We start from the raw sequence: 25,367 nt of genomic DNA, 5'->3' as shown, positions 1-25,367 counted from the left end.
GTTAAATGTTCATACTACCTAAATATATCTATGGATTCAGTTCAAAACCTATCAAAATTCCAATGACATTTCTACAAAAATATAAAAAATAATCCTAAAGTTCATATGAAATGAAAAAATGACCTCAAATAGCCAAGCAACCTTGAGAAACAAAGCTGATAGCTCACACTTCCTGATTACAAATATTTTCTGAAGCTAAAGTAATTTACACAGAATGGTATTGGCACAAAGGTGGATATATAGACCAATAGAACGGAAGAGCAAGCTCAGATAAATCCATGTATATATAGTCATCTGATCTTTGACAAGGTGCCACAATGGTGAAATGATTGTTTCTCCAACAAATGGTGTTGAGAGAACTGGATATTCACATGAAGTTATATTATTAAATATAACCAAAAAATCAATTCAGACTGTGTTGAAGACTTAAATTAAAAACCAGAAACTAAAACTTTTAGAATAAAATCTAGGGAAAGAGCTTCATTACACTGGTCATGACAACAATTTCACGGACATGACATCAAAAGCACAAGCAACAGAAGCAAAATTAAGCAAATGAAACCCATCAAACTAAAAAGCTTCTGCCCAGCAAAAGAAACAAACAAAATGAAAAGGCATACTGAATAAATGATAATTTATTTGTAAAGCATATGTGATAAGGGGTTAATTTCTAAAAGGTACAAAACATGCTTATAACTCCATAGCAATAAAAAAAAAATCTGATTTAAGAATAGGCTAAAGACCTGAATAGAAATTTCTCCAAAGAAGACATCGAAATAACAACAGGTATATGAAAAGATGTTCAACATCACTTATTATTATAGTAATGAAAATCAAAAGCACAATTAGATATCACCATACACCCATTAGAATGGATATTATCAAAAAAATAAGAAAACAACATGGATGTAGAAATATTTAAACACTTGCAAACCATTGGCAGAATGCAAAATGATGTACCTAGTATAAAACACAGTATGAAGATTCCTGAAAAAATTAGATATAAAACTACCACATGATGCAGCAATCTTACTTCTGGGTGTATATTCAAAAGAATTGAAATCAGGATCTCAGCGATATTTGCACTTGCATGTTCATTGCAACACTCTTCACAATAGCCTCGATGTGAAAACAATCTAATGACTATTGAAAGATGAATAAATTAAGAAAATATGATAAATATGTGCAATGGAATAAATACGTACTACTCAGACTTAAAAAGAAAAGAAATCCTGGAATATATGATAACATGTATGAACTTTGCTGACATTATGCTAAGTGAGATAGGCCTGTCACAGAAGAATAAATACTGAGTGGTTATATTTATCTAAGGCATATAAAAGAGTCAAACTCATGAAAGCAAAAAGTAGACTGGTGATTTCCAGTGGTTGAGTGAAAGGAGAAATAGGGAGTTGCTAGTCAATGAGTATAAAGTTTCAGTTACACAAGATGAATAAGTTCTAGAGATCTGCTGTACAACATTGTGCCTATAGTTAATAATACTGTATCGTACAGTTGTCCTTTGAATAACATGGGATTTAGGGTAGCTGGACCCTCACACAGTTGACAATCTGCATACAATTTTTGGTTCCCCCAAAATTTAACTACTGATCAATAGCCTACTATTGATCAGAAACCTTACCAATAACTTAAACAGTCAATACATATTTTCCATGTTATATGTATTATAGACTTTATTCTTACTATAAAGTAAGCTAGAGAAAATGATTTTTAGAAAATCACTAGGAAATAAATTTTCTATTCATTAAGTAGAAGTGGGTCATCATAAAGCTTTCCATCTTCATCTCTTCACATTGAGTTGGCGGAGGAGGGAGGGAAGGCATTGTTTTTGCTTACTCTAGGGTAGTAGAGATGGAGGCAGTGGAGGAGGTAAAAAGGAAGACAGGAAAGGCAGGTACACACAGTGTACCTTTACAGAAATACATCAAAATCGCTATTTGACTTTGTTGTTTAACCATTTCTCTAAAAACGTTTCTATATGATACCAATCCTTCTTCCTTGTTTTTGTTTCAGTGCCCACATTACAGAAGGTTCCATCTTGTAGAATATGTCAAAACAGTCTTAAATAATCAGAATCCTTCTGCCATATTGTCTAATGTCAATTTGCTTTTGACACTGATTCTTTCATATTTTTTTCCTCATTATCTGAGACTGGTTCGGAAGCACTTATTTTCATCACGTTGTCATCTGTTAATTCCTCTGATGTGGTGCCAATTAGCTCTTGAATGTCTACAAGATCGTATCTTGAAATTCTTCACACCTTTTTTTTTTTTTTTGCCACATCCACAATCTCTTCATAATTTCCTTGAATGACTGTGTTGTGAATCCCATGAAGTTATGCACCACATCTGGACAGTTTTCTCTGGTAGAAATTTGTTTTCTTCTTGACGGCTTTTGTAGCTTTTTCTATAAAGATGATGGCAACTACAGTGGTATAATCCTTTCAGACTTATATAATGTTCCCTTTATAGGGATTCTCTTCCACAGTACTAACAGTCCTTTCTATAGTATAACATGTGTAATGAGCCTTAAATGTCCTTATGACCTCAGGTCTATAGGATGAATTAGAGACATGGCTACGGAATTTTTCAGCAGTAGAATATGAACTACAGTTAATTTTATTCAGTTATGACTTAATACTGTATTTTTACTTTTGTTTGCATTTCTCTTGATTGCAAATGGTGTCATGTAAAATCTGTAAGAGTTTCTCTGTGTAAAGTCTGATAAATTTTAACTTTTAATAATAGATTTGTGCATATTTTATTGTAGCAAATGATAAAAGTCTAGCATCTATATATATTATTTATTCATGATACATCTACTTCTTAACTTTTTTCTAATTTCTAAGCTGTGTAGTTTATCTTCAAATTTCTTCATATTGTCACAAACCTCAAAAAATGTTTCCAATATATTTATCTGAAAATTTATGTATATGTAGACCTGCACAGTTCAAATCTGTGCTGTTCACAGGTCAACTGCACTTTTAAAAATCTGTTAAGAAGGTAGATTTTAATGGTTCTTACCACAATAAAATAATAAGAATTAAGAAAACACATGCACATGGGAAAACACACACCATTGAACTTCGAAGCACAATTAAATGGTGCCATTACTCTGATTCATAAGGAAACTCACTGACATAAGAAAATATTGACTTGATTTAAAACTGTTTAGAAATAAATTATTTTCCAGTATAGACAAATCTTGTTTTAAAATTGATTTATGTGATCATATTCTTTCATAATGAACAACACAGACAGAATTCAGGAAATGACTGGTTAAATTAGTAACTCTGTATACATGCTAAGTATTTATTTATCACTTGTCAGAAATATAATGATGACTTTTTTGGTTCTTTCACTGGTCTATATATGGGAACATAACCTAGCTAGATATTGCCTGACAGTGTTTCCCTTGGCTAACATACCATCTTAAAAGTTGGAAAACTCTTCATAAAAAATCTTAGCTCCTGGATTTTCTAGAAAATTAACCAGAAGATCTTTTCAATGCTGGGTCCAAAATTCTGCATGAAAAGTACAGGCCAGAGCTGGGGAACACCCAAGCTTTCAGTGTGTGGAGAGAGCAATTTATCAACTCTTTTCATTCTAACCATCAAACCCTAACTTCCTGTCTTTGACACTCTTTACTCATTTGTGTTATCTCTTTGGCTTGTGTAGGAATTGAAGTTTGCAAAAGTATACTTTATAATAAGTTCACTTAATGTTTCTCACTGAGTAGAGAATATGTAATAAGATCTGAACAGCCAGGAGTAGAAATTGAATCACCATGAATTCTAAAATGCTGTAATTATTTCTAAATAGAGTGGAGAGACTGCAAAACTATTATCCTAAAGACCTAAAGCCCTTCACCACTTATTTCATACTTAGTGATAAAAGCAATTATGAAACTGGAAGCAAATGACTAAATATAATACACACAATGTGTAGCTACAGTAAGTCACGTGTCTAAAATGGAAAATATAAAATATCATCAAGTATTTGCTTTAGTCCTGGTGAGATAGAAAATCATATTTGTTTATTCACAAACGCTGATCAATTATTATTTGTTAAGACATACACCATTCTGTCATGTTCTCAAAAAGATGATGGGTAAGTACACAAATATTTACAGATTCATGTGAGAAGGCTACAAAAAAGACAGCTCTTGGTGATTAAAAGGGGCACAGAATTTGAGACCAGTGAAAAATGATTAAGGAAGGGTTATCTGAGAAAAGTCACATATTGAAACAGACTTTAAGAACTATGAAAATAAAAAAGAGAGAAAAGTTTTTCCAATTTTAAATAAAGGGAAGTGTGAGATTACAGGGCACAGAAATTCAGTCAATCATTGCATTAAGGTACAGATATTCAGCAAGAGAGGGAATAGATGGAACAAAATATGATTAGAAATAAGATGAGACCAGCATTTGATAAGTTGAGTTTTAGATAGTTAAAAAAAAAAACTAAGAGAAAAATGAATAAGTAGTAGAAATATCTATTTTTGGCAGATCGATCCAAGATGGCCGCTTAGGAGGAACTCGGGAATGCAGCTCCAAGAGAAAGCACAGAGGGTGAGTGGATGCCATATTTCCAGACTGATTTTTACTGCCCACAGACCAGGAGATTCACAAGCAGAGGAGCCACACGGGTCGCCAGCGCCGCTGGTTTGAATGGCGCAGCCGCTGGGCCGGCACCCTGAGGCAACGGCTCACTGTACAGAGTGAGAGAGTCTGAGTCCCCTATAAGCCAGCAAGGGGAGCTGAAACGGGGAGCCAGGCCAGTGCCACGAATCTCAGAGCCGCGGCTTTAGCCAACGCAGCAGCTCTGGAGGCAGATCAGATGAGACGGTGTCCCCTCTTACCCAGGAAGAAGACTTGAAACAGGGAGAGAAGACAGGAGATTCCCGAGCAAAAAAAAAAAAAAAAAAAAAAGCGCCACTGCAAACACAACTGAAACCAGGACGGTCCAGCTCTGTGGAGGAGGGGCGTTCTCCATAGGCACCCTGCTGTTCCCAGGGCAATCTACCAAGGCAACCCGCCACTACAGAGACTCCGTCACTACAGGGGCGGGCCAACATAGCGGAAGCAGTTCTAACTACACACAGAAGTTCACACGGAAGCTGGGTGGAGCCCACAGCAGCTTAGCGAAGCCTCTGCAGCCTGAGTGTGACTAGGCTGCCACCTTGTGGGCAGGGAAAACAGCAACCACACAGGGGAACATCATAAAACCGTAACTCCCTGGGACAGAACACCTGGGGGGAAGAGCAGGGGGTTTATGAGTTCTGCCACAACAGACTTAAAATTACCAAAATCAGAAAGACAACAACTACAAAGTCAACAGGTGGATAAATCCACAAAGATGGGAAGAAACCAGCACAAAAAGGATGAAAACACCCAAAACCAGAACACTTCTCCTCCTACAAGGGATCACAACTCCTCACCAGCACGGGAACAAGACTGGATGGAGAATGAGTGTGATGAAATGACAGAATCAGCTTTCAGAAAGTGGATATTAAGAAACTTCCGTGAGCTAAAAGAACATGTTCTAACCCAATGCAAAGAAACTAAGAACCTTGAAAAAAGACTTGACGAAATGCTAACGAGAACGGACAACTTAGAGAGGAATATGAGTGAATTGATGGAGCTGAAAAACACAACACGAGAACTTCGTGAAGCATGCATAAGCTTCAACAGTCGAATTGACCAAGCAGAAGAAAGGATATCAGAGGTCGAAGATCAACTCAATGAAATAAAACGAGAAGGCAAGATTAGAGAAAACAGGGTAAAAAGGAATGAACAAAGTCAATAAGAAATATGGGACTATGTGAAAAGACCTAATCTACGTTTGACAGGAGTACCTGAATGTGACGAAGAGAATGAATCCAAGTTGGAAAATACTCTTCAGGATATTATCCAGGAAAACTTCCCCAACCTAGCAAGGCAGGCCAATATTCAAGTCCAGGAAATACAGAGAACACCACAAAGATATTCCTCTAGAAGAGCAACCCCAAGACACATAATTGTCAGATTCATCAGCATTGAAATGAAGGAGAAAATACTAAGGGCAGCCAGAGAGAAAGGTCGGGTTACCCACAAAGGGAAGCCCATCAGACTCACAGCAGATCTCTCAGCAGAAACCCTACAGGCCAGAAGAGAGTGGGGGCCGATATTCAACATCCTTAAGGAAAAGAACTTTCAACCCAGAATTTCGTATCCAGCCAAACTAAGCTTCATAAGTGAAGGAAAAATAAAAGCCTTTGTGCACAAGCAAGAACTCAGAGAGTTCATCACCACCAGACCAGCTCTACAAGAGCTCCTGAAGGAGGCACTACACATAGAAAAGAACAACCAGTACCAGCCACTCCAAAAACACACCAAATGGTAAGGAGCATCAACACAATGAAGAATCTGCATCAACCAAAGGGCAAAACAGCCACCTAGCACCAAAATGACAGGATCGAATTCACACATAACAATATTAACCCTAAATGTAAACGGACTAAATGCCCCAATCAAAAGACACAGACTGGCAAATTGGATAAAAAGCCAAAACCCATCAGTGTGCTGTATCCAGGAAACCGATCTCGCATGCAAGGATACACAAAGGCTCAAAATAAAGGGATGGAGGAAGATTTACCAAGCAAATGGAGAGCAAAGAAAAGCAGGAGTTGCAATTCTCATCTCTGATAAAATAGACTTTAAAGCAACAAAGATCAAAAGAGACAAAGAAGGACATTACATAATGGTAAAAGGATCAATGCAACAAGAAGAGCTAACGATCCTAAATATATATGCACCTAATACAGGAGCACCCAGATACATAAGGCAAGTTCTTAAAGACTTACAAAGAGACTTAGACTCCCACACAATAATAGTGGGAGACTTCAACACACCATTGTCAATATTAGAGAGATCAACGAGACAGAAAATTAACAAGGATATCCAGGACTTGAACTCAGACCTGGAACAAGGAAACCTAATAGACATTTACAGAACTCTCCACCCCAAATCCACAGAATATACATTCTTCTCAGCACCACATCACACCTACTCTAAAATTGACCACATAATTGGAAGTAAATCACTCCTCAGCAAATGCAAAAGAATGGAAACCATAACAAACAGACTCTCAGACCACAGTGCAATCAAGTTAGAACTCAGAATTCAGAAACCAACCCAGAACCGCACAGCATCATGGAAAATGAACAACTTTCTCCTGAATGTTGACTGGATAAACAATGAAATGAAGGCAGAAATAAAGACGTTCTTCGAAACCAACGAGAATGAAGACACCACATACCAGAATCTCTGGGACACATTTAAAGCAGTCTCTAGAGGAAAATATATAGCAATAAGTGCCCACATGAGAAGAAAGGAGAGATCTAAAATTGACACCCTATCGTCAAAATTGAAAGAGGTAGAGGAGCAGGATCAAAAAAACTCAAAACCTAGCAGAAGACAAGAAATAACTAAGATCAAAGCAGAATTGACGGAGATAGAGACACGAAAAACCCTTCAAATAATCAATAAATCCAGGAGCTGGTTTTTTGAAAAGACCAACAAAATAGACAGACCACTAGCCAGACTAATAAAAAAGAAAAGAGAGAATAACCAAATAGATGCAATAAAAAATGACAAAGGGGATATCACCACAGATGCCACTGAAATTCAAACCATCATCAGAGATTATTAAAAAACAACTCTATGCACATAAACTAGAAAACCTGGAGGAAATGGATAAATTCCTGGACAGCTGCCTCCTCCCAAGCCTAAACCAGGAAGAAGTCGAAACCCTGAATAGACCAATAACAAGGTCTGAAGTCGAGGCAGCAATTAAGAGCCTACCACCCAAAAAAAGCCCAGGTCCAGATGGGTTCACAGCAGAATTCTACCAGACATACAAAGAGGAACTGATACCATTCCTACTGAAACTATTCCAAATAATCCAAAAAGAGGGAATCCTTCCCAAATCATTTTATGAGACCAACATCATCCTAATACCAAAACCTGGCAGAGACTCAACAAGAAAAGAAAACTACAGGCCAATATCCATGATGAACATAGATGCAAAAATCTTCCATAAAATACTGGCAAGTCAATTACAACAGCACATCAAAAAGCTTATCCACCATGATCAAGTAGGATTCATCCCAGGGATGCAAGGCTGGTTCAATATACGCAAGTCTATAAATGTAATTCACCACATAAACAGAACCAAAGACAAAAACCACATGATTATCTCAATCGATGCAGAGAAGGCCTTCGACAAAATTCAACAGCCCTTTATGCTAAAAACCCTCAATAAACTAGGTATCGAAGGAACGTATCTCAAAATAATAAAAGCTATTTATGACAAACTGACAGCCAATATCATACTGAACGGGCAAAAACTGGAAGCATTCCCTTTGAAATCTGGCACTAGACAAGGATGCCCTCTCTCACCACTCCTATTCAACATAGTACTGGAAGTTCTAGCCAGAGCAATCAGGCAAGAAAAAGAAATAAAGGGTATTCAATTAGGAAAGGAGGAAGTCAAATTATCTCTATTTGCAGACGACATGATTGTATATCTAGAAGACCCCATCATCTCAGCCCAAAATCTCCTGAAACTGATAAGCAACTTCAGCAAAGTCTCAGGATACAAAATCAACGTGCAAAAATCACAAGCATTCCTATACACCAATAACAGACTTAAAGAGAGCCAAATCAAGAATGAACTGCCATTCACAATTGCTACAAAGAGAATAAAATACCTAGGAATACAACTAGCAAGGAATGTAAAGGACCTGTTCAAGGAGAACTACAAACCACTACTCAACGAAATAAGAGAGGACACAAACAGATGGAGAAACATTCCATGTTCATGGTTAGGAAGAATTAATATCGTGAAAATGGCCATACTGCCCAAAGTAATATACAGATTCAATGCTATCCCCATCAAGCTACCAATGACCTTCTTCACAGAACTGGAAAAAACCACCTTAAACTTCATATGGAACCAAAAGAGAGCCCGCATAGCCAAGTCAATTCTAAGCAAAAAGAACAAAGCAGGAGGCATCACACTACCAGACATCAAACTCTACTACAAGGCTACAGTAATCAAAACAGCATGGTACTGGTACCAAAACAGAGATATAGACCAATGGAACAGAACAGAGGCGTCGGAGGCAACACAACATATCTACAACCACCCGATCTTTGACAAACCTGATAAAAACAAGCAATGGGGAAAGGATTCCCTGTTCAATAAGTGGTGTTGGGAAAACTGGCTAGCCATATGCAGAAAGCAGAAACTCGACCCCTTCCTGACATCTTACACTAAAGTTGACTCCAGATGGATTAAAGACTTAAACATAAGACCTAACACCATAAAATCACTAGAAGGAAACCTAGACAAAACCATTCAGGACATAGGCGTAGGCAAGGACTTCATGACCAAAACACCAAAAGCATTGACAACAAAAGCCAAAATAGACAAATGGGACCTAATCAAACTCCACAGCTTCTGCACGGCAAAAGAAACAGTCAATAGAGTGAATCGGCAACCAACAGAATAGGAAAAAATTTTTGCAGCCTATCCATCTGACAAAGGGCTGATATCCAGAATTTACAATGAGCTAAAAAAGATTTACAAGAAAAAAACAAACAAGCCCATTCAAAAGTGGGCGAAGGATATGAACAGATACTTTACAAAAGAAGACATACATGAGGCCAACAAGCATATGAAAAAATGCTCATCATCACTGGCCATTAGAGAAATGCGAATCAAAACTACATTGAGATACCATCTCACACCAGTTAGAATGGCGATCATTAAAAAATCTGGAGACAACAGATGCTGGAGAGGATGTGGAGAAATAGGAACACTTTTACACTGTTGGTGGGAGTGTAAATTAGTTCAACCATTGTGGAAAACAGTGTGGCGATTCCTCAAGGACCTAGAAATAGAAATTCCATTTGACCCAGCAATCCCATTACTGGGCATATATCCAAAGGATTATAAATCGTTCTACTATAAGGACACATGCACACGAATGTTCATAGCAGCACAGTTTACAATAGCAAAGACCTGGAACCAACCCAAATGCCCATCAATGATAGACTGGACAGGAAAAATGTGGCACATATACACCATGGAATATTATGCAGCCATTAAAAACGAGGAGTTCGCGTCCTTTGTAGGGACATGGATGAACCTGGAAACCATCATTCTCAGCAAACTGACACAAGAACACAAAATCAAACACCACATGTTCTCACTCATAGGCGGGTGTTGAACAAGGAGAACACATGGACACAGGGAGGGGAGCACTATACACGGGGGTCTGTTGTGGGGGAGTGGGGGGGACAGCGGGGCGGGGGGAGTTGGGGAGGGATAGCATGGGGAGAAATGCCAGATATGGGTGAAGGGGAGGAAGGCAGCAAATCACACTGCCACGTATGCACCTATGCAACAACCTTGCATGTTTTTCACATGTACCCCAAAACCTAAAATGCAATAATAAAAAAAAAGAAATATCTATTTTTAAAAAATTATAGAAAAATATCCATTACAATTAGTAAATTACACAGAAATTTATTGTGTTTCATTACTAGCAGAAGCAGATTATACTAGATGAGAAGTACATGGGACATAATACTGTGAGACACTTAGGTGATTTTTTTCTAGGTACTTGGTTTTGAAGATAAATTGAGAAACAGTTAATCAAGTGGAAAGTTGTTCAGGGATATAAAAAATGTACACATGTAAATAGATGGGAGAGACTTGAGTGTGTTTGCTGAGGAAAAGAGAGGTTGTAGATGAAGAAGAGGCATGCAGATGAAATCTAAACCCCAGTTGGATCTATTAATATTAGCTAAAGATAGATACCTTTTCATAAATGTGGGTAAAAAAATAAATAAATACATAGTACAGGTACATCTGTAGGAAGGCGGACCTGAAGTTGAGGCAGATATTACAACACGGGCTCTGGTTCTTCTACGAGAGGATAAATAAAGCATGCTCCGAGAGTGAAGATGAAAGTCATAAACTTTATTTAGGTGTCCTTTCCTTCATTCATTTGCTGTACAAGCTCTTATTAAATATTGCCATAGGCCAAGCCCTCAGCAAGGACCAGGAAAAATGACCACAACCAAAGTGTACAGTGGTGTCTCTTAAACCACCCCCGCCGTAAGTCAAGGCAGCAGCCACAAGGAGCCTTTAGCAAAGCAAACTCTGAGTTCTACACTTCAACCTCCAAGTCACCATCAACTGAAAAATAAAATGTACTGGGGACTGGGCAGTCAGTTTTGGGAGAGGGACACTTTAAGTTTGGTTATTTTGGATCAAGTCATCTAAAATAAGTTTGTTAAAAATCTCTTTTTACACTTAGTTTTATAAGCAAAGTATAAATAAGGGTTGAATTTCATTTTATTCTGATTATTAATGCATTTATTTCTTCCTTATAATTTTTGAAAAATAGTAAGCAAAGTACTATTGAAAAAGGAAATTTAATTATTTTGAAGAATGGTGTCCTGTACTTTAAAGACACTATTATGGTACCTTGTTCTGATTGTACTTACTCAGATCTACAAATCCAATATCCATGTACATTTTAGCAAACAAAGATCCTAGGATAAAGCCAAGAACTAGACCAAGCATTCCTATTCCATTCACAATACCTGTAGGTATTACAAAAACAGTTTAATCAGATGCCACAAATACTTGGTTTTTACTCGACATGTTTTAAAAAGTAATATTATTTAATACATTTCTCCAAATATTTTTTCTAATAGGAAAAGAATAAAATTAATGACACTATTATATCAAAGATAGACCTAGGGAAATTAATCATGCAATTTAATATTTTCTGTTTATTACCTAAGTACAAGGAAGAATATCCTTCTTTAGCAAAATCATCAATGTAAGAAATCCCCAATGGTACTATGGGGGTTTCACCTATGCCACAAAGCATATTACCCATGAAGACATATATCCACATGTGTGACCCAGATTCCTTCACACAACCTATAGAGACAAGAGAGTGTTTTATTTTAAACATTATATTTAACATTTCTATTAGAAATTTAGCTACTTTAAACCTTTTGATATTCTATTTTTTTCTAATTACAAGCGATTCATATTCACTTTGCAAAGTTTGAAAATAAGAAAAGGCACAAAGAAAACAAGTAAAAATAGCTATAATCACACTACACAGAAGATCATTCCAAATGTTATTCTAGATCTTCTACATTTCTGGTGCACAAAATATGCATAATATTCTTATGTACATTATCTACTTAAATTTCCAGGTTATTTTTAAGCTGCATACATAGTTATTACTATATTACCACAATTTCCCCGTGTTGTTAAGATTTCTTCTATGTTAAAATGTTAATGACTGCATAGTAGTGTATTGACTAACAGTTTCCTAATTTGTTTAAACAATCTCTTCTTTTTTAGTTATAAGATGTTTCTATTTTTTTATTCTGTTAAACACAGATGTCGTGGCTATAATTTTTAATAAGTCCTTGTGAACATTTCTGATTACTTCCTTAAGATTTATCAAGAAAGTAGGTAAGTATATTTTTATTCTTTAATATATATTGAAAATTAATTTCCAGAAAGAGATACAAATTTACACACAGTCAGAAATATGTAAAATGTAAAATCTTGTATTTCTTCTATCTCATTTTTTAATTAAAATTTTGGGTTATAATTATGATTTATGATTTGTGTTGTAATAGGTACAAAATCTTCAAATGCTATGACATTTTGCATTTTTTTCTGAAGAACAGAGTTACATTATTCACATATTTCTGCTACTTCCTGTTTTTTATTTTAAATGTGTATGTTCTTTTCCAATTACCTACTAAATTTGTTCTCTTTTCTCATCTACTTATAAATGTTCTTCACATACATTGCAGTCCTCCCTTGGTATATATACTAGGATGTTTGTTTCAGGACAACTCATGTGTACGCAAATTCATGCAGACCCAAGTCCTCTGGTTGGCAGTGTGGAAACTACCAATAGAAGTAAGACCTCCATATGGGTGGGTCTTCCCTTCTGTTTGGTTGCACAAAAGATAGATATAAGTGAACAGCTACAGTTACAACCTGCGCTGTTCATGGGTCAACAGTGTATATTAACAGTATGATTTTGCCTGTATGTAAGGTTTCAATATTTTTCCTATCTGTTTTTAAATCTATTTTCCTAAAAAAATCACATTTTAAATAGATGTGATTAAATCTACAAATTTTATACTTTTAGACTGTCAGTTATTAATTCTTACCTCTTTCTACTATCTCAGATGGTGTTCTATTGAGTGATAACATTTGATTAATTAAACAGATTGATAAGTTTGATGTTGAATTTTCCAATGGATCAATATGGGTTTCTTTAGAATACCTGTAACTATAAAATAACACTGGATTGAACATTTTGCTTATCTGCTGAATATTTCCATTTTTTCAAGAAATGCAGAACAATTTTCCCCTTTATTTGAACTACTGTCTTCCAATTACCAGAATTCTCATTGCCGATTTCCCAGCATGTGTATCAGAAGAGGTGACGGGTAGGAGTGAAATGGTAGTGTCCAGTAAGAAAGATAATTCAACATACCATGGATAAGGTGAGCTATCACTTTTCTATAACTCTAGGAGTACTTATATTCTGGTCAAGATATAAAATATTCTGTTTCACCTATTATTTTAATCTGTTAATCTGTTAACTGTATCTATTTATCTCTTTGAGTTATCATCAAAGATAGTAAGTCTGTCTAGTTTTCTTTCATGGAGACACACACACACTAATGCTTGACTCTCCAAAACTCAATAAAACATTTCTAATCTATTTTAACTTTATGAGGAAGAACTTAATCAGAACAAAAGAGATGGTGCTGAATTAGGAACTGATGCTGATATCCAAAAATACTAAGGTGCTCTCTGAGCTCTAAAGGCAGCACATAGTGTGCCAGATATTATGGTCGGCTTCAACAAACTAGAAATAAAGCTCACAGTTTTTGTACTTCAGAGATTTCACATTCTCTGAGATAAATGTACATGAACAAAGGTATAATAAGCTTAATATGCATGGTCTCAAGTTGTCAGATACACACACAAAAGAGATGATCAGCTTTGCTTGAAGGTGGGGAGTAGATCAAAGAAGACTTTGCAATGTGAATGACAGATAAAATGAATATTGAAGATTGATAGAAGTTTAATTGGTAGACAATGGAAGAAAAGTATTCAAGGCTGCAGAAACAACAGGTGTAAAGTTATGACATATTATGGCACATTTAGAGAACTCCATGTCCAGAATGTGGTCTTCAAATGTGAGGAGCAATGGAAGATGAAGCTGTGCTGTTTGCATCTAAGGCATATTTTCCATAAAAATCATGAAAAATAAGATAGTAAGAGATTAGAGGGAATTATGAGACACTGAAATTATGGTGTCAGAAGCAGAGGAAAAGGATGAGCATGATGAAGAGGCCACAAAGGTAGATAAATGAATCAAGACTACGGAGCATGATGAGCATTAGAGCAGTACCATTATGAAGAAAGTTCTTATAAGGGTCAAATGTAGGAAAAGAACAAAATTAATATGGTGACCAAAAGGCATGATTGCTGGATTTGGCAATGAGTAAGTAATTGGTGTCTCTAACAGGGCCTGCTCATTGTTTCTCGGGATCCTTTTTTCTCTTCTTCCATAGTAACAGAACTTGGGCTTTTTAGCTGGAAACATCTCATCCTGGAATAAAGTCTTTTCTTCCCAACATGTATATATCTATGTGTAAAATGTAACTAATTTCTGGTAAATATAAAATCAGTGGAAGTGTTTTGCTTCTGAAAATGCTCCTTTAAGCATCAGCCTGTGTGCATTCTTTGTTCTTCTCCTTGTTCTTCCTTTCTTCTATTCTGCTGCCAGAAAATACATTGCTGCAATTTGTACCATGAAGCCAAGGCCATGCAAGGCATAGCACTATGATTTAGAATTATAGAATTATTTAGAATTCTTGGACTAGCTACATTAACCTTTATGTGAAAAATAAGCTTCTATCTTATTTAAGTTATTGCTATTTCCAGTTTTCTCTTAGGGACATCTTACTCTAATCATAGCTACGTAGCTACCTTAGGAAGAACAACTTCAGTGAAATGCTGCTGGAAAAACCTAACAATGCAGTGGGTGAAGTTGTGAAGTCTTACTGAGTATAATCAGAATCTTATAGGCAAAGACATGAAGTACATGTGTTATACTAAAAAGTAATAAATAGCTTATTTATTTCATTTGAAACTGTACACCAAATGTAATAGTATTCTGATTTCTAAGTCTATGAAAGCCAAGATGAATAAAGCCATATATTAAGTATTGTATAAGAAATATACTCCATTTCTAGACATACTTAGTGGATATTCTCAAAAGATAACTGACTATTTAAATGATAAAAATAAATTTCTACTGCTAATATACAACTAGCTGATAATGAAGGGTTTAGTGCTGTGTAACACTTACTATCCCATGAAGAAATGTGGTAAAGCTGTCAGAATACTTCCAGTTCCCATAAGAAAACAACCAATTCCAATTAACTTTGGTCTGTGTAGTTTAGATCCAAAGTAACTTACAAATACAATCACAAGCAAATTTCCTAGAAGGATAACAAAATTATGTTGACATGATTTAGTTCAATTTTGTATCTGATAGAATTAAATGCCCCAGAATTAGTACAAATAAAGCCCAAGACATCGTACCTTCCCTCAAAGACCATGTAATTTAATTGTGAAGGTGAATTCTCCTACATTAAACTACTGATTGAAATTTGTATAATACTAATAATAAGTCTATAGGTTTTATATTCAAACAAAACATTTAGATAATTTGGCCATATGAGAGAAGCAAAATGTTATTGAAAATTTGGAGTTTATTGCATTGCATTGGGATAGAAAAATGTCTTCCTAATGTGAGAAATCTTTTGATCATCATTCACATATTTTTAAAATTTATTTCCAGCATTCTTTAAATTTATGCTATGTACCTACCATGGTGCTCAGAGTCAGAAATATGAAAAAAGAATAAAACATGGTACCTGTTTTCTAGAAACACATTAGTAATAAAATAGATGAAAAGAGGTGCTATTAGATTATGGAAACAGCTTAAATTTGTTAAGGGTTTTGTGAAATTTTCCTGGATATATCATTTGAGATTTAATATTAAGTATAAGTTATTTAGATTGAAAAGTAGAAGAAGAACAATCAGAGCAGAGCAATTTGGGTTTATCTGTAGCCCAATATATAACAATTAACAGACAACAACCAAGAATTACTGAACACTGATGGAAAATCATAGCATGAACGAAGAACACCATAATGGATCAGCAGATAGAGCAACATAAGAATAAGTACTTAAACAAGATTAAACTAAAAACAATAAAAACTTTTTTTTTGTTTTTTCGTTTTTGAGACAGAGTTTTGCTCTTGTTTTCCAGGCTGGAGTGTAATGGCAAGATCTCAGCTCACCACAACCTCCGCCTCCCCGGGTCAAGCGATTCTTCTGCCTCAGACTCCCAAGTAGCTGGTATTACAGGTGTGAGCCACCACGCCAGGCTAATTTTGTATTTTTAGTAGAGACGGGGTTTCTCCATGTTGGTCAGGCTGATCTCAAACTCCCAACCTCAGGTGACCGCCTGCCTCAGTCTCCCAAAGAAAACATTTAAAAAAAATTCTGTTAGTATATTTTGAGGTACAAGGCCATATTGCATCCATAAAATCAGAATGGCAGACTAAAGTATTGTTATAAATTTAAAATATTACTAAAAATTTACTAATTAGAACTTGATATAATAAGACAGCATCAGAGAATATTGATGACACATAAAAAATAGGTAGAAATTTAAAAGAAAAAAATGTAAAAGCAAAAATACCCAGAAAATACATTATTCATTTCATATATGTTACAGAAGGAAAGAATAAAATAGAAGAAACAAATAGGAAACAGAAAATAAACTCCCTGGCCAGATGCGGTGGCTCACACCTGTAATTCCAGCACTTTGGGAGGCAGAGGCAGGCGGATCACCTGAGGTCAGGAGTTTGAGACCAGCCTGGACAACATAGTGAAACCCTGTCTCTACAAAAAATACAAAATTACCTGGGTGTGGTGGCACATGCCTGTAATCCCAGCTACTTGGGAGGCTAAGGAGAACTGCTTGAAACCGGGTGGCAGAGGTTGTAGTGAGCTGAGATGCGCCATTGCACTCCAGCTAGGGTAACAAGAGCGAAAAACTGTCCCCCTCACTCCCACAGAAAGAAAAGATAGAAGATAAATTCACTTGTTAGAGGAAGATTTAAGCTTTTAGATGAAAGTTTCTCCTTATGTTCAGCAGAAGTAATATAGAGACAGTCTCAGATATTTGCTGGTAATCTTTTGGGGATATAGAGATATAAAAGATGCATATTAGTGCATAAAAACTACAGTGGTAATAATTTCTTATATACAACACTGAATGTTATAAAACAGTAGACGAATAATTTAAGTGTTTTGAGAAAAAGGGATTTTGAATATTTAATTCCATATCCAGACAAATTATCACTTAAATATGATAGTCAAATAACCACATTTTTCAGAAGGCAAGAGCTTAGAAAATATGCTATATTTCTAATTCTTCCTAAAAATATAATTTCAGTCATCCCTCAGTGTCCATGGTTATTGCTTGTAGGATGCCCTGTAGATACCAAGATTTGTGGATGTTAAAGTCCCTTAGGTAAAAAGGTGTAGTATTGCATATAACCTATCCAAACCCTCCTGTATACTTTATATCATATCTATGCAACTTCTAATACTTAATACAATGTAAATATTATGTAAATAGTTGTTATTCTATGTTGCTTTTATTTGTATTATTTTTACTATTGTATTGCTACTTTTTAATTTTTATATTTTTTTGAATATATCTTGCATCCATGGTTGGTTAATCCATGGATGTGGAACTTGTACATACAGAAGGTCATCTATACATGAAGATATGCTCCAGAAAGACTGAAGATGAGATTTGAAGTCACAAGATTCCAGAAACAGAGGTAAGCAAAGAAACCAAACTGATAATGATGTTCAAATAACTGCTGTTAAACAGCTGCAAAGTTTAACAAAAATATGAAGGATCAAAGTTTCTTAATAAAAGGAGACATTTAGTGAATTAAACTTTAAAACTAACATTCTAAATCTAAAATACTTGATGATTTCATTGAGCCTGAGAAGTGAAAGAGTGAAGGACATCTGGAGTGTAATATCTTTGAATCACAAACATTTTGAATTCACTTACAGAGATAAGTCTTACTTTGACAATTACTTTTAAAATATTCTTTAGTTAAACATATTGTGAATACAGTTAGAAACAAAAATCATATAAATTATTTGCAGCTTATATAATAGACATTTTGGAGGTCCCTCTAAATAATTGGAAAATGAAAAGAAAAGGGAAAATTAGCAGAGACTATGAGCTAGAAATACATGACTCAAGAAAAAAATTTTCAATTATTATATATAGCCACTATTTTTGCAGAAATACAAATTAAAATGAAGGTATCAAAGTGATATCTTCAATGTTCCAAAAGAAAAAGACTTTAAACCCCCAATTATGTATGCCATTAAACAGTATAATGTAGTGTAGGTTGCTCCTAGGCAGTCCCTCCCTCCTAAAACCATAAGAACTGTAGTCCTCCCTCAACCTTTCTTCACACTGGGGTACCCTGAGACAAGGGAGGTGAAGCATCACAAGGGATTAATTTGCAAACAATGAGTTTGTGTAGAATTAGAGTTTTTCAACACCCTTACAATAGACATTTTGGGAAGGGTTGTTCTTTCTAAGTCTGTCCTGTGCATTGCACAATGTTTAGCAGCATCCCTGGCCTCTACCTAGGTACCAGTAGCATCCTCCCTTCCTCAGTTTATTTATGGCAACTAAAAAGGTCTTCAGATATTGCCAAATTGCCCATGAGGGACAAATTTACATCTCACTGAGAGTCACTGGTGTAAAGCATGTATGAACAGTTTGTTTTTTAACATATGCAAGTATGGTTACTAAAATAGAAAACAACAACAACACTACCTACCTATTTCAAAGCTTCCGTCAATTAAACCAGCAAGAGAAGAGGATATTTCAAATCTCCTTTCTATGTGAATGTTGGAAACTTTCATAAAAATTCCACCTAGTGCTTTAGCAACATAGCTGAGTGACAGGACTGCCAAGAAGATCTAAAGAAAACAGCAGAAAGAAAAGAGAAAAGAGGTTAATCAAAAACTATATAGTGTTCATAAATACATGGAATTAAAATACCTTTTTATCTTTACTTAAAAACATGATTTTTATTATAAAAATAATTTTGTTAATATTTATTATAAAAATAATAATGTTTTTATTATAAAAAGCATATGCATTTTTTCCCTATTCAAGGGAAAGGGCTAATATCCAAGTAAGTAAGGAAACACCAAATAATCCCATTAAAAGGTGGGAAGAGAAATGCAAATTAAATCCGCAATGAAATATTACCTTATTCCTGCAAGAATGACCATTATTACAAAGTCAAAAAACAATACATGTCAATGTGGATGTCCTAAAAGGAGAATGTTTATATTCTGATGAGAATGTAAATTAGTATAACCTCTGTAGAAAACAGTATGGAGATTCCTTATAATACTAAAAGTATATCTATTATTTAATCCAGCAATCCCACTAACGGATATCTATCCAAAGGAAAAGAGGTCACTATATAAAAAAGACATATGCACACATATGTTTATAGCAGCACAATTCATAGTTGCAAAGATGTGGAAATAGCATAAGTGCCCATTGACTAATAAGTGAATAAAGAAAATGTGGTATATATACACCCTGGAATACTACTCAGCCCCTGAAAAGAACAAGATAATGTCTTTTGCAGCAACTTAAATGGAACTGGATGCTATTACTCTAAGTGAAGTAACTCACAAATGAAAAACCAGACACCATGTTTTCTCATTTATACCCAGGAGATGCAGGCACTAATGCACAATATCAGGCAGAGTTAGATAATAAACTTTGGAGACACAAAAGGGTGAGGTTGGAAGGGAAGGTTACAACTAGTGTATAATGTACACTAGTTGGGTGGCAAGTGCAATGAAACCTCAGAATTCACCACTATATAATTCATTTATGTAAACAAATAAAACACTTGTACCCCAAAAGCTGTTGAAATTTTTAAAATTTTAAAAATAAATTAAAATTCACAGCTATTATACTATTGTTTGTTCTTTTCAATACAGTTACGTGATCCAGGTCAGCCTCTGGTAATCACTGCTTTCTATATCTATGTATGGATTTGGCATAACAGTTCAGCCTTCAATTCCATGTGTCCTCCAGCATAAAATTAGAGTAGCTCCAAAGTCATGCTCAACAGAGAAGCTGAGTAAAAGAGGCAGAGCTGATTAGCTTTAGGCATTTTCTTCCACAGGTAATTCCCTCAATAACCCTGCAGCATTTGATTATAATGTTCCCGTGAGCAGTTTCTCATTCAGGAGACTGAGAAAGTCATGGATTAAAAAAAAATGTTTGGCAAAGTACAAAGTAATATGGTTTACCAGTGTCTGGTCTTCAGCTTCAGGTTCATCTTCTTCATCTCTTTTTGACCTTCGAGGGTTTATAATAACTGAGATTTGTAAAGGATGCAAAAGCAGGCAGTCCTTTTCTGTGCTCATTAGTATAAATAGTGACTATTACAACTAAGTAAATGTGAACACACAGGACAAAATATCAAGAATATTGAGGAAAATAAATCCCTTCAAAAGAGAGAGACAGAGAAAATAACCGGTATGTAGACATCATAGAAGTATATGTTTTAGAAGACAACAGGAACTTAAAGTAAATATAATAAATATATAATATATAAGGAAAAATATTATCAAAATGAATTAAACTAAAAAGAAAAAATGTGAGGAAAAACATGGCAAGGAAAAATATTGAAGTCTTTCAGAAAGGAAAGCATTATACTTTTTAACAGTAAGTGTGACTGTACAAAAGATTAATAATGCTTTTACAGTATTGATGTAAGAGAACATTAAAACTGCAATTTTATATTTAGCCAAATAGTCATTCAACTATAAGGAAATACATTCTCAAGCATATAAGTTGTCACAAGTTTGGCATGTAAAGATTTATACTGAAATCAATTTTGGAAGAAATACTTAAATAAAACAAGAATCCAAAACAGATGGTATTGTGTGAGATTTGTAAAACAAGGTGAATAAAATACTTGGTAATTTTGTTACTGTCTTTTAAAAAATAAGACTAAAAATAGAAAAGAAGGGAAAATAGGTATAGTACCTAAAACTTAAAACTGTAGATTGAAAATCCAGATAGTATTAGAGAGTACAGAGGTTAAGAGGGGATATCAAAGAAAATGAGAGCTTGTGTTTTATTCTGTTTGGGGCTTCTACTGAAAACATAGCAAAATATAGCATATAACAAACCTGGGAATGTTAAAAACAGCAAAAATTTACTTGTCACATTTCTAGAGACTGAAAATTCTGTGATCATGGCACCACAGATTTGATAGCTGGGGAGAGGATCATCTTCTCATTGTAATCTCACATGCTGGAAGGGGAAAAAGAGCTCTCAGGGCCTCTCTTAAAGTGACACTAAGCCCATTCTGAGGGATCCGCTTTTATTACCTAATCAATTGTCAATATCCTCACATTTGAATGGGAGGAGGGCACAATATTCAGACCATAGCAATATGCTACAGTTTGCCTTGTTATAAAAAAAGATAGATATATCAATTCGACAAGTATAAGAAAATACTAAAAGGCAAGACAGAAGGGAGTAAATTGGCATAATATTCAAACATAGTAGAAACAAATCTGACTATATAAATACAATAAATATAAATGGACAAAATTTCTAGTTTAAAGATAGAGATTTTTCAGTTTGAATATTTTCTGAAAAATCTAAATATGTGCTTTTTGTAAGTGGTAATTCTAAATTGTGAGGAAGTGTTGATGAAAATAAAGCAATAAGAAATGTAACCATTGAAAGAAAACCTTTTAGCTCTATAAATAATAGCCCAAATAGACTTATAGAAACATCACTATGGATAGAGGTCTTTACATATTGATATAATTAATCACCATGAAAGATAAAATGATTATGAAAAATAGTCAATAGCTGCAAAATATATAAACAAAAATCAATAGAATTATTGCAATTAGAGGAAATTCCAATGTATCTTTTTTTTCAATTATGATAGGTTGCTAGTCAAAATATTAGCAAGGACATAGAAGATCTAAATAACACAATTAATAAGACTGACATCTTAAACACATGTAAAATTCTACATCCAACAATTCAAAAAATATGCATTTTTCTCGAGTACATAAGGGAGAATTACAAAACTTCATGACATATTTGGAAATAAAAAAAGTCTCAACAGTACACATGGACACAAAGAAGTAAATAATAAAGTCAAGGCCTAGTTAAGGATGGAAGGTACAGGGAGTGTGCGAGCTGATCAAGTACCTGTTGGTGACTATGAATATTACCTGAGTGCTAAAATAATCTGTACACCAAACTATCATGACATACAATTTACCAATATAACAAACCTGCACATGTACCCACTGAACCTAAAATAAAAGTTGGAAAAAAAAGTCAACAAATTTCAAAAAGTAGGTATCATACAGACAATATCTGTCACACTGCAACTATGGTAGACATTAGTAGAAAACATTTCTAAAGAAAAATCCTCATATATTTGAAGAAAAACCTTATTTTTAAATAACTTGCATATTAATGAAGAAATTGCAATAAAATTTTAAGTAAAAGTTTAGAACTGATAAGATGTGAGATAAGTAAATACTATTTTTAAAAAATATGTTGAAACTTCTGGTTTCTGGTCCTGCAGACAAGGAAGTTGGAGGGTGCCATTTTGTCCTAACCAGAAAAAGGCTAAACTGATTGAAAAGCAATAACTCTTCTTGGATTCATAAAACAGGTGAGGACATATGGCAAAACACTGTCTCCAAGATTGAAGAGGCAAAGCAAACACAGGGAGTTATAAACTGACTTTCTGAAGCAGAAACTCATAATCAGAAACCACAAAATAAACAATGCCAGGCAAAAAATAAATAAATATCCGTACTACAATTGAATTGCTGGAATCTCAGTGTGAACAAGTCTGAGAGCTAAACACTCCAGGGGGACCCAGTCAAGGACCCCCTTTTTATGAATGTTCTCTCCAAGATCTCAACCTGGATCTTATAGTAAATGTTGGAGAAAAAAAAATCCTCTCATTCCATCAGTGTAAAGAGGCAAGAGGAAGCATTTTGAAATAAGCCAGAGCATTCTGTTGTTAACAGGAATTATAGGACTTGCCCTCAGGAAAAAATTAGAGAACTGGAATCTCATAAGCTCTGGTGTTACCTGAACTTAAGTAACCTGATGTAAAGGAAATACCCAACTTCAGCTAATCCTAAACTTCCATATGGAAGAAAAAATTACTCAACTCCAGCCCACTATAGCCATTCTGTTCTGCCTAGAAGGAAAAAATTAAAACAAACAAACAAAAAAACCAACAATAACAACAACAACAACAAAAAAACAAACACAAGAAGCACTTATGAAATTTATAGTCCAGAGGTAGAGCTGCATTCAAAGACTGATACCTAACCATGGAACTACAGGATGCCTCCTCTCCTGACAGTGCCTTACGAAGACATTTTTAAAGGCCTCTGCATCAGGGTTTTTTTTTTTTTAATCCAATACATTCTGCATCACATTCAAAAAAATATTACAAGTTACCTAAAAGGCAAATAACACAATTAGAAAAGATAGAGCAAGAATCAGGACCAATCTCAGGTATGGCAGACACGCTGGAATTATCAGACTGGGATTTTAAAACAACTGTGAGCAATATGCTGAGGGCGGTAACAATAAAAGAGACAGCATGTAAGAACAGTTGAGCAATTTAAGCAGAGATAAAAATTATAAAAAAGAGCCATAAACAAATGCTAAAGATCAAAACACTTTAGCAGAAATGAAGAATTCCTTTGATAAGCCATATTAGTATACTTGACAAACCTCCAAAAGGAATAAGTGAACTTCACGTTATATCAATTGAATTCTGCAAAACTAAAAAACAAAAAGAATAAAGACTGAAAATGATCCAAACAAAGTATCCAAAAGCGGAAGGATAACTATAAAAGGAGCAACATACATATAATGGGCAGTAAAAACAAACAAAACAAACAAACAAAAAAAACAAAAAACACAGGAAACAGAAGAAATATTTGAAACAATAACTGTTTCCCCAAATTTATGTCAGACAATAAAAAACAAATCCTGGAAGTTCATAGAAAATCAAGCAGAATAAATGCCCAGAAATATCCACTTAGGAATATCATTTTCAAACTACAAAAAATAAGCAGAAAAAGAAAAAAAAATCGAAATAAAACTAGAGGGGAAAAAATACCCACCTATATAAGAACAAACATAAGAATTGCTTCTGACTTCTTAGGAGCCATGGCTGCACAAAAAAGTGGAATAAAATATGTAAAGCATTGATAGAAAACAACAAGAACCTGAAATTATGAACCCTGTGTAATTATCCTCTAACACAAAGGAGAAATAAGGATTTCTCAGACAGACAAAAATTAAAGAAGTTTTTTGCTTGGCAAAATGTTAAAAGAAATTTTTTTTAGAGAAAGAAAAAACAGTATAGATCAAAAACTTATAAAGGGAGGTATGACAGAAAAATAAGGTAAAATAAAAAGTATTATTCTCATACATAATTGATCTAAGAAATAAGTTATTCAAAATAATTCTACAATGTATTTGATTATGTATGCTTACACATAAATTTTAAAAATGTGACAATGATACAATAAATGGGATAGAAGAATAGAAAAATGGAATCTTTTTATTATTATTAGAGACAGAATCTGACTCTGTCACCCAGACTAGAGTTTTGTGGCATGATCTCAGCTCACTGCAACTTCCACCTCCTGGATTCCAGCAATTCACATGCCTCAGCCTCCTCAGTAACTGAGATTACAGGCATGTACTACCACACCTGGCTAATTTTTGTATTTTTAGTAGAGCAAGATTTCACCTTGTTTACCAGACTGGTTTCAAACTCCTGGCCAGAAGTAATCTACCTGTCTCAGCCTCCCAAAGTGCTGAGATTACAGGCTTGAGCTACCACGCCTGGTTAATAATTTGCTTTTATAAGCTACTCACATAACCCATGAAGTGGTATGGTGTTATGTGAAAGTAGACTTGAATTAGTTGTAAATGTATATTGAGAGCATTGGAGCAACTACTATCACAAGTCAAAGAAGAAATGTATGCC

At 34.8% G+C, this 25,367-nt stretch overlaps 1 protein-coding gene across 7 annotated transcripts in view; it reads right to left on the bottom strand.

The window, feature by feature from the left end:
* Positions 1–25,367, bottom strand: part of LOC105713875 (putative solute carrier organic anion transporter family member 1B7) — a 107,954-nt gene that overhangs the window by 59,159 nt on the left and 23,428 nt on the right. For 6 of the 7 annotated variants that reach the window (XR_010343074.1, XR_010343073.1, XM_064377775.1 and 3 more), the window contains 5 exons: positions 19,101–19,242; positions 15,511–15,643; positions 13,292–13,413; positions 11,880–12,026; positions 11,582–11,680 (listed from right to left, as the gene is read on the bottom strand). Coding sequence is in view for 5 of the 7 variants with exons in the window: in XM_064377775.1 (XP_064233845.1) it covers positions 11,582–11,680; positions 11,880–12,026; positions 13,292–13,413; positions 15,511–15,643; positions 19,101–19,185 (586 nt within the window). In the remaining 2 variants the exon portion in view is untranslated. Of the gene's footprint in view, positions 1–11,581; positions 11,681–11,879; positions 12,027–13,291; positions 13,414–15,510; positions 15,644–19,100; positions 19,243–25,367 lie in introns of those variants that run through there. The other variant, XM_012447699.3, reaches the window with a different exon arrangement.

Source organism: Aotus nancymaae, unplaced genomic scaffold, assembly GCF_030222135.1.
Source record: "Aotus nancymaae isolate 86718 unplaced genomic scaffold, 86718_ANA_hifiasm-v0.15.2.pri h1tg000016l, whole genome shotgun sequence".
NCBI lineage: Eukaryota > Metazoa > Chordata > Mammalia > Primates > Aotidae > Aotus > Aotus nancymaae.
The sequence above is the reverse complement of the archived record's forward strand: the minus strand, read 5'-3'. Positions and strand labels throughout refer to the sequence as shown.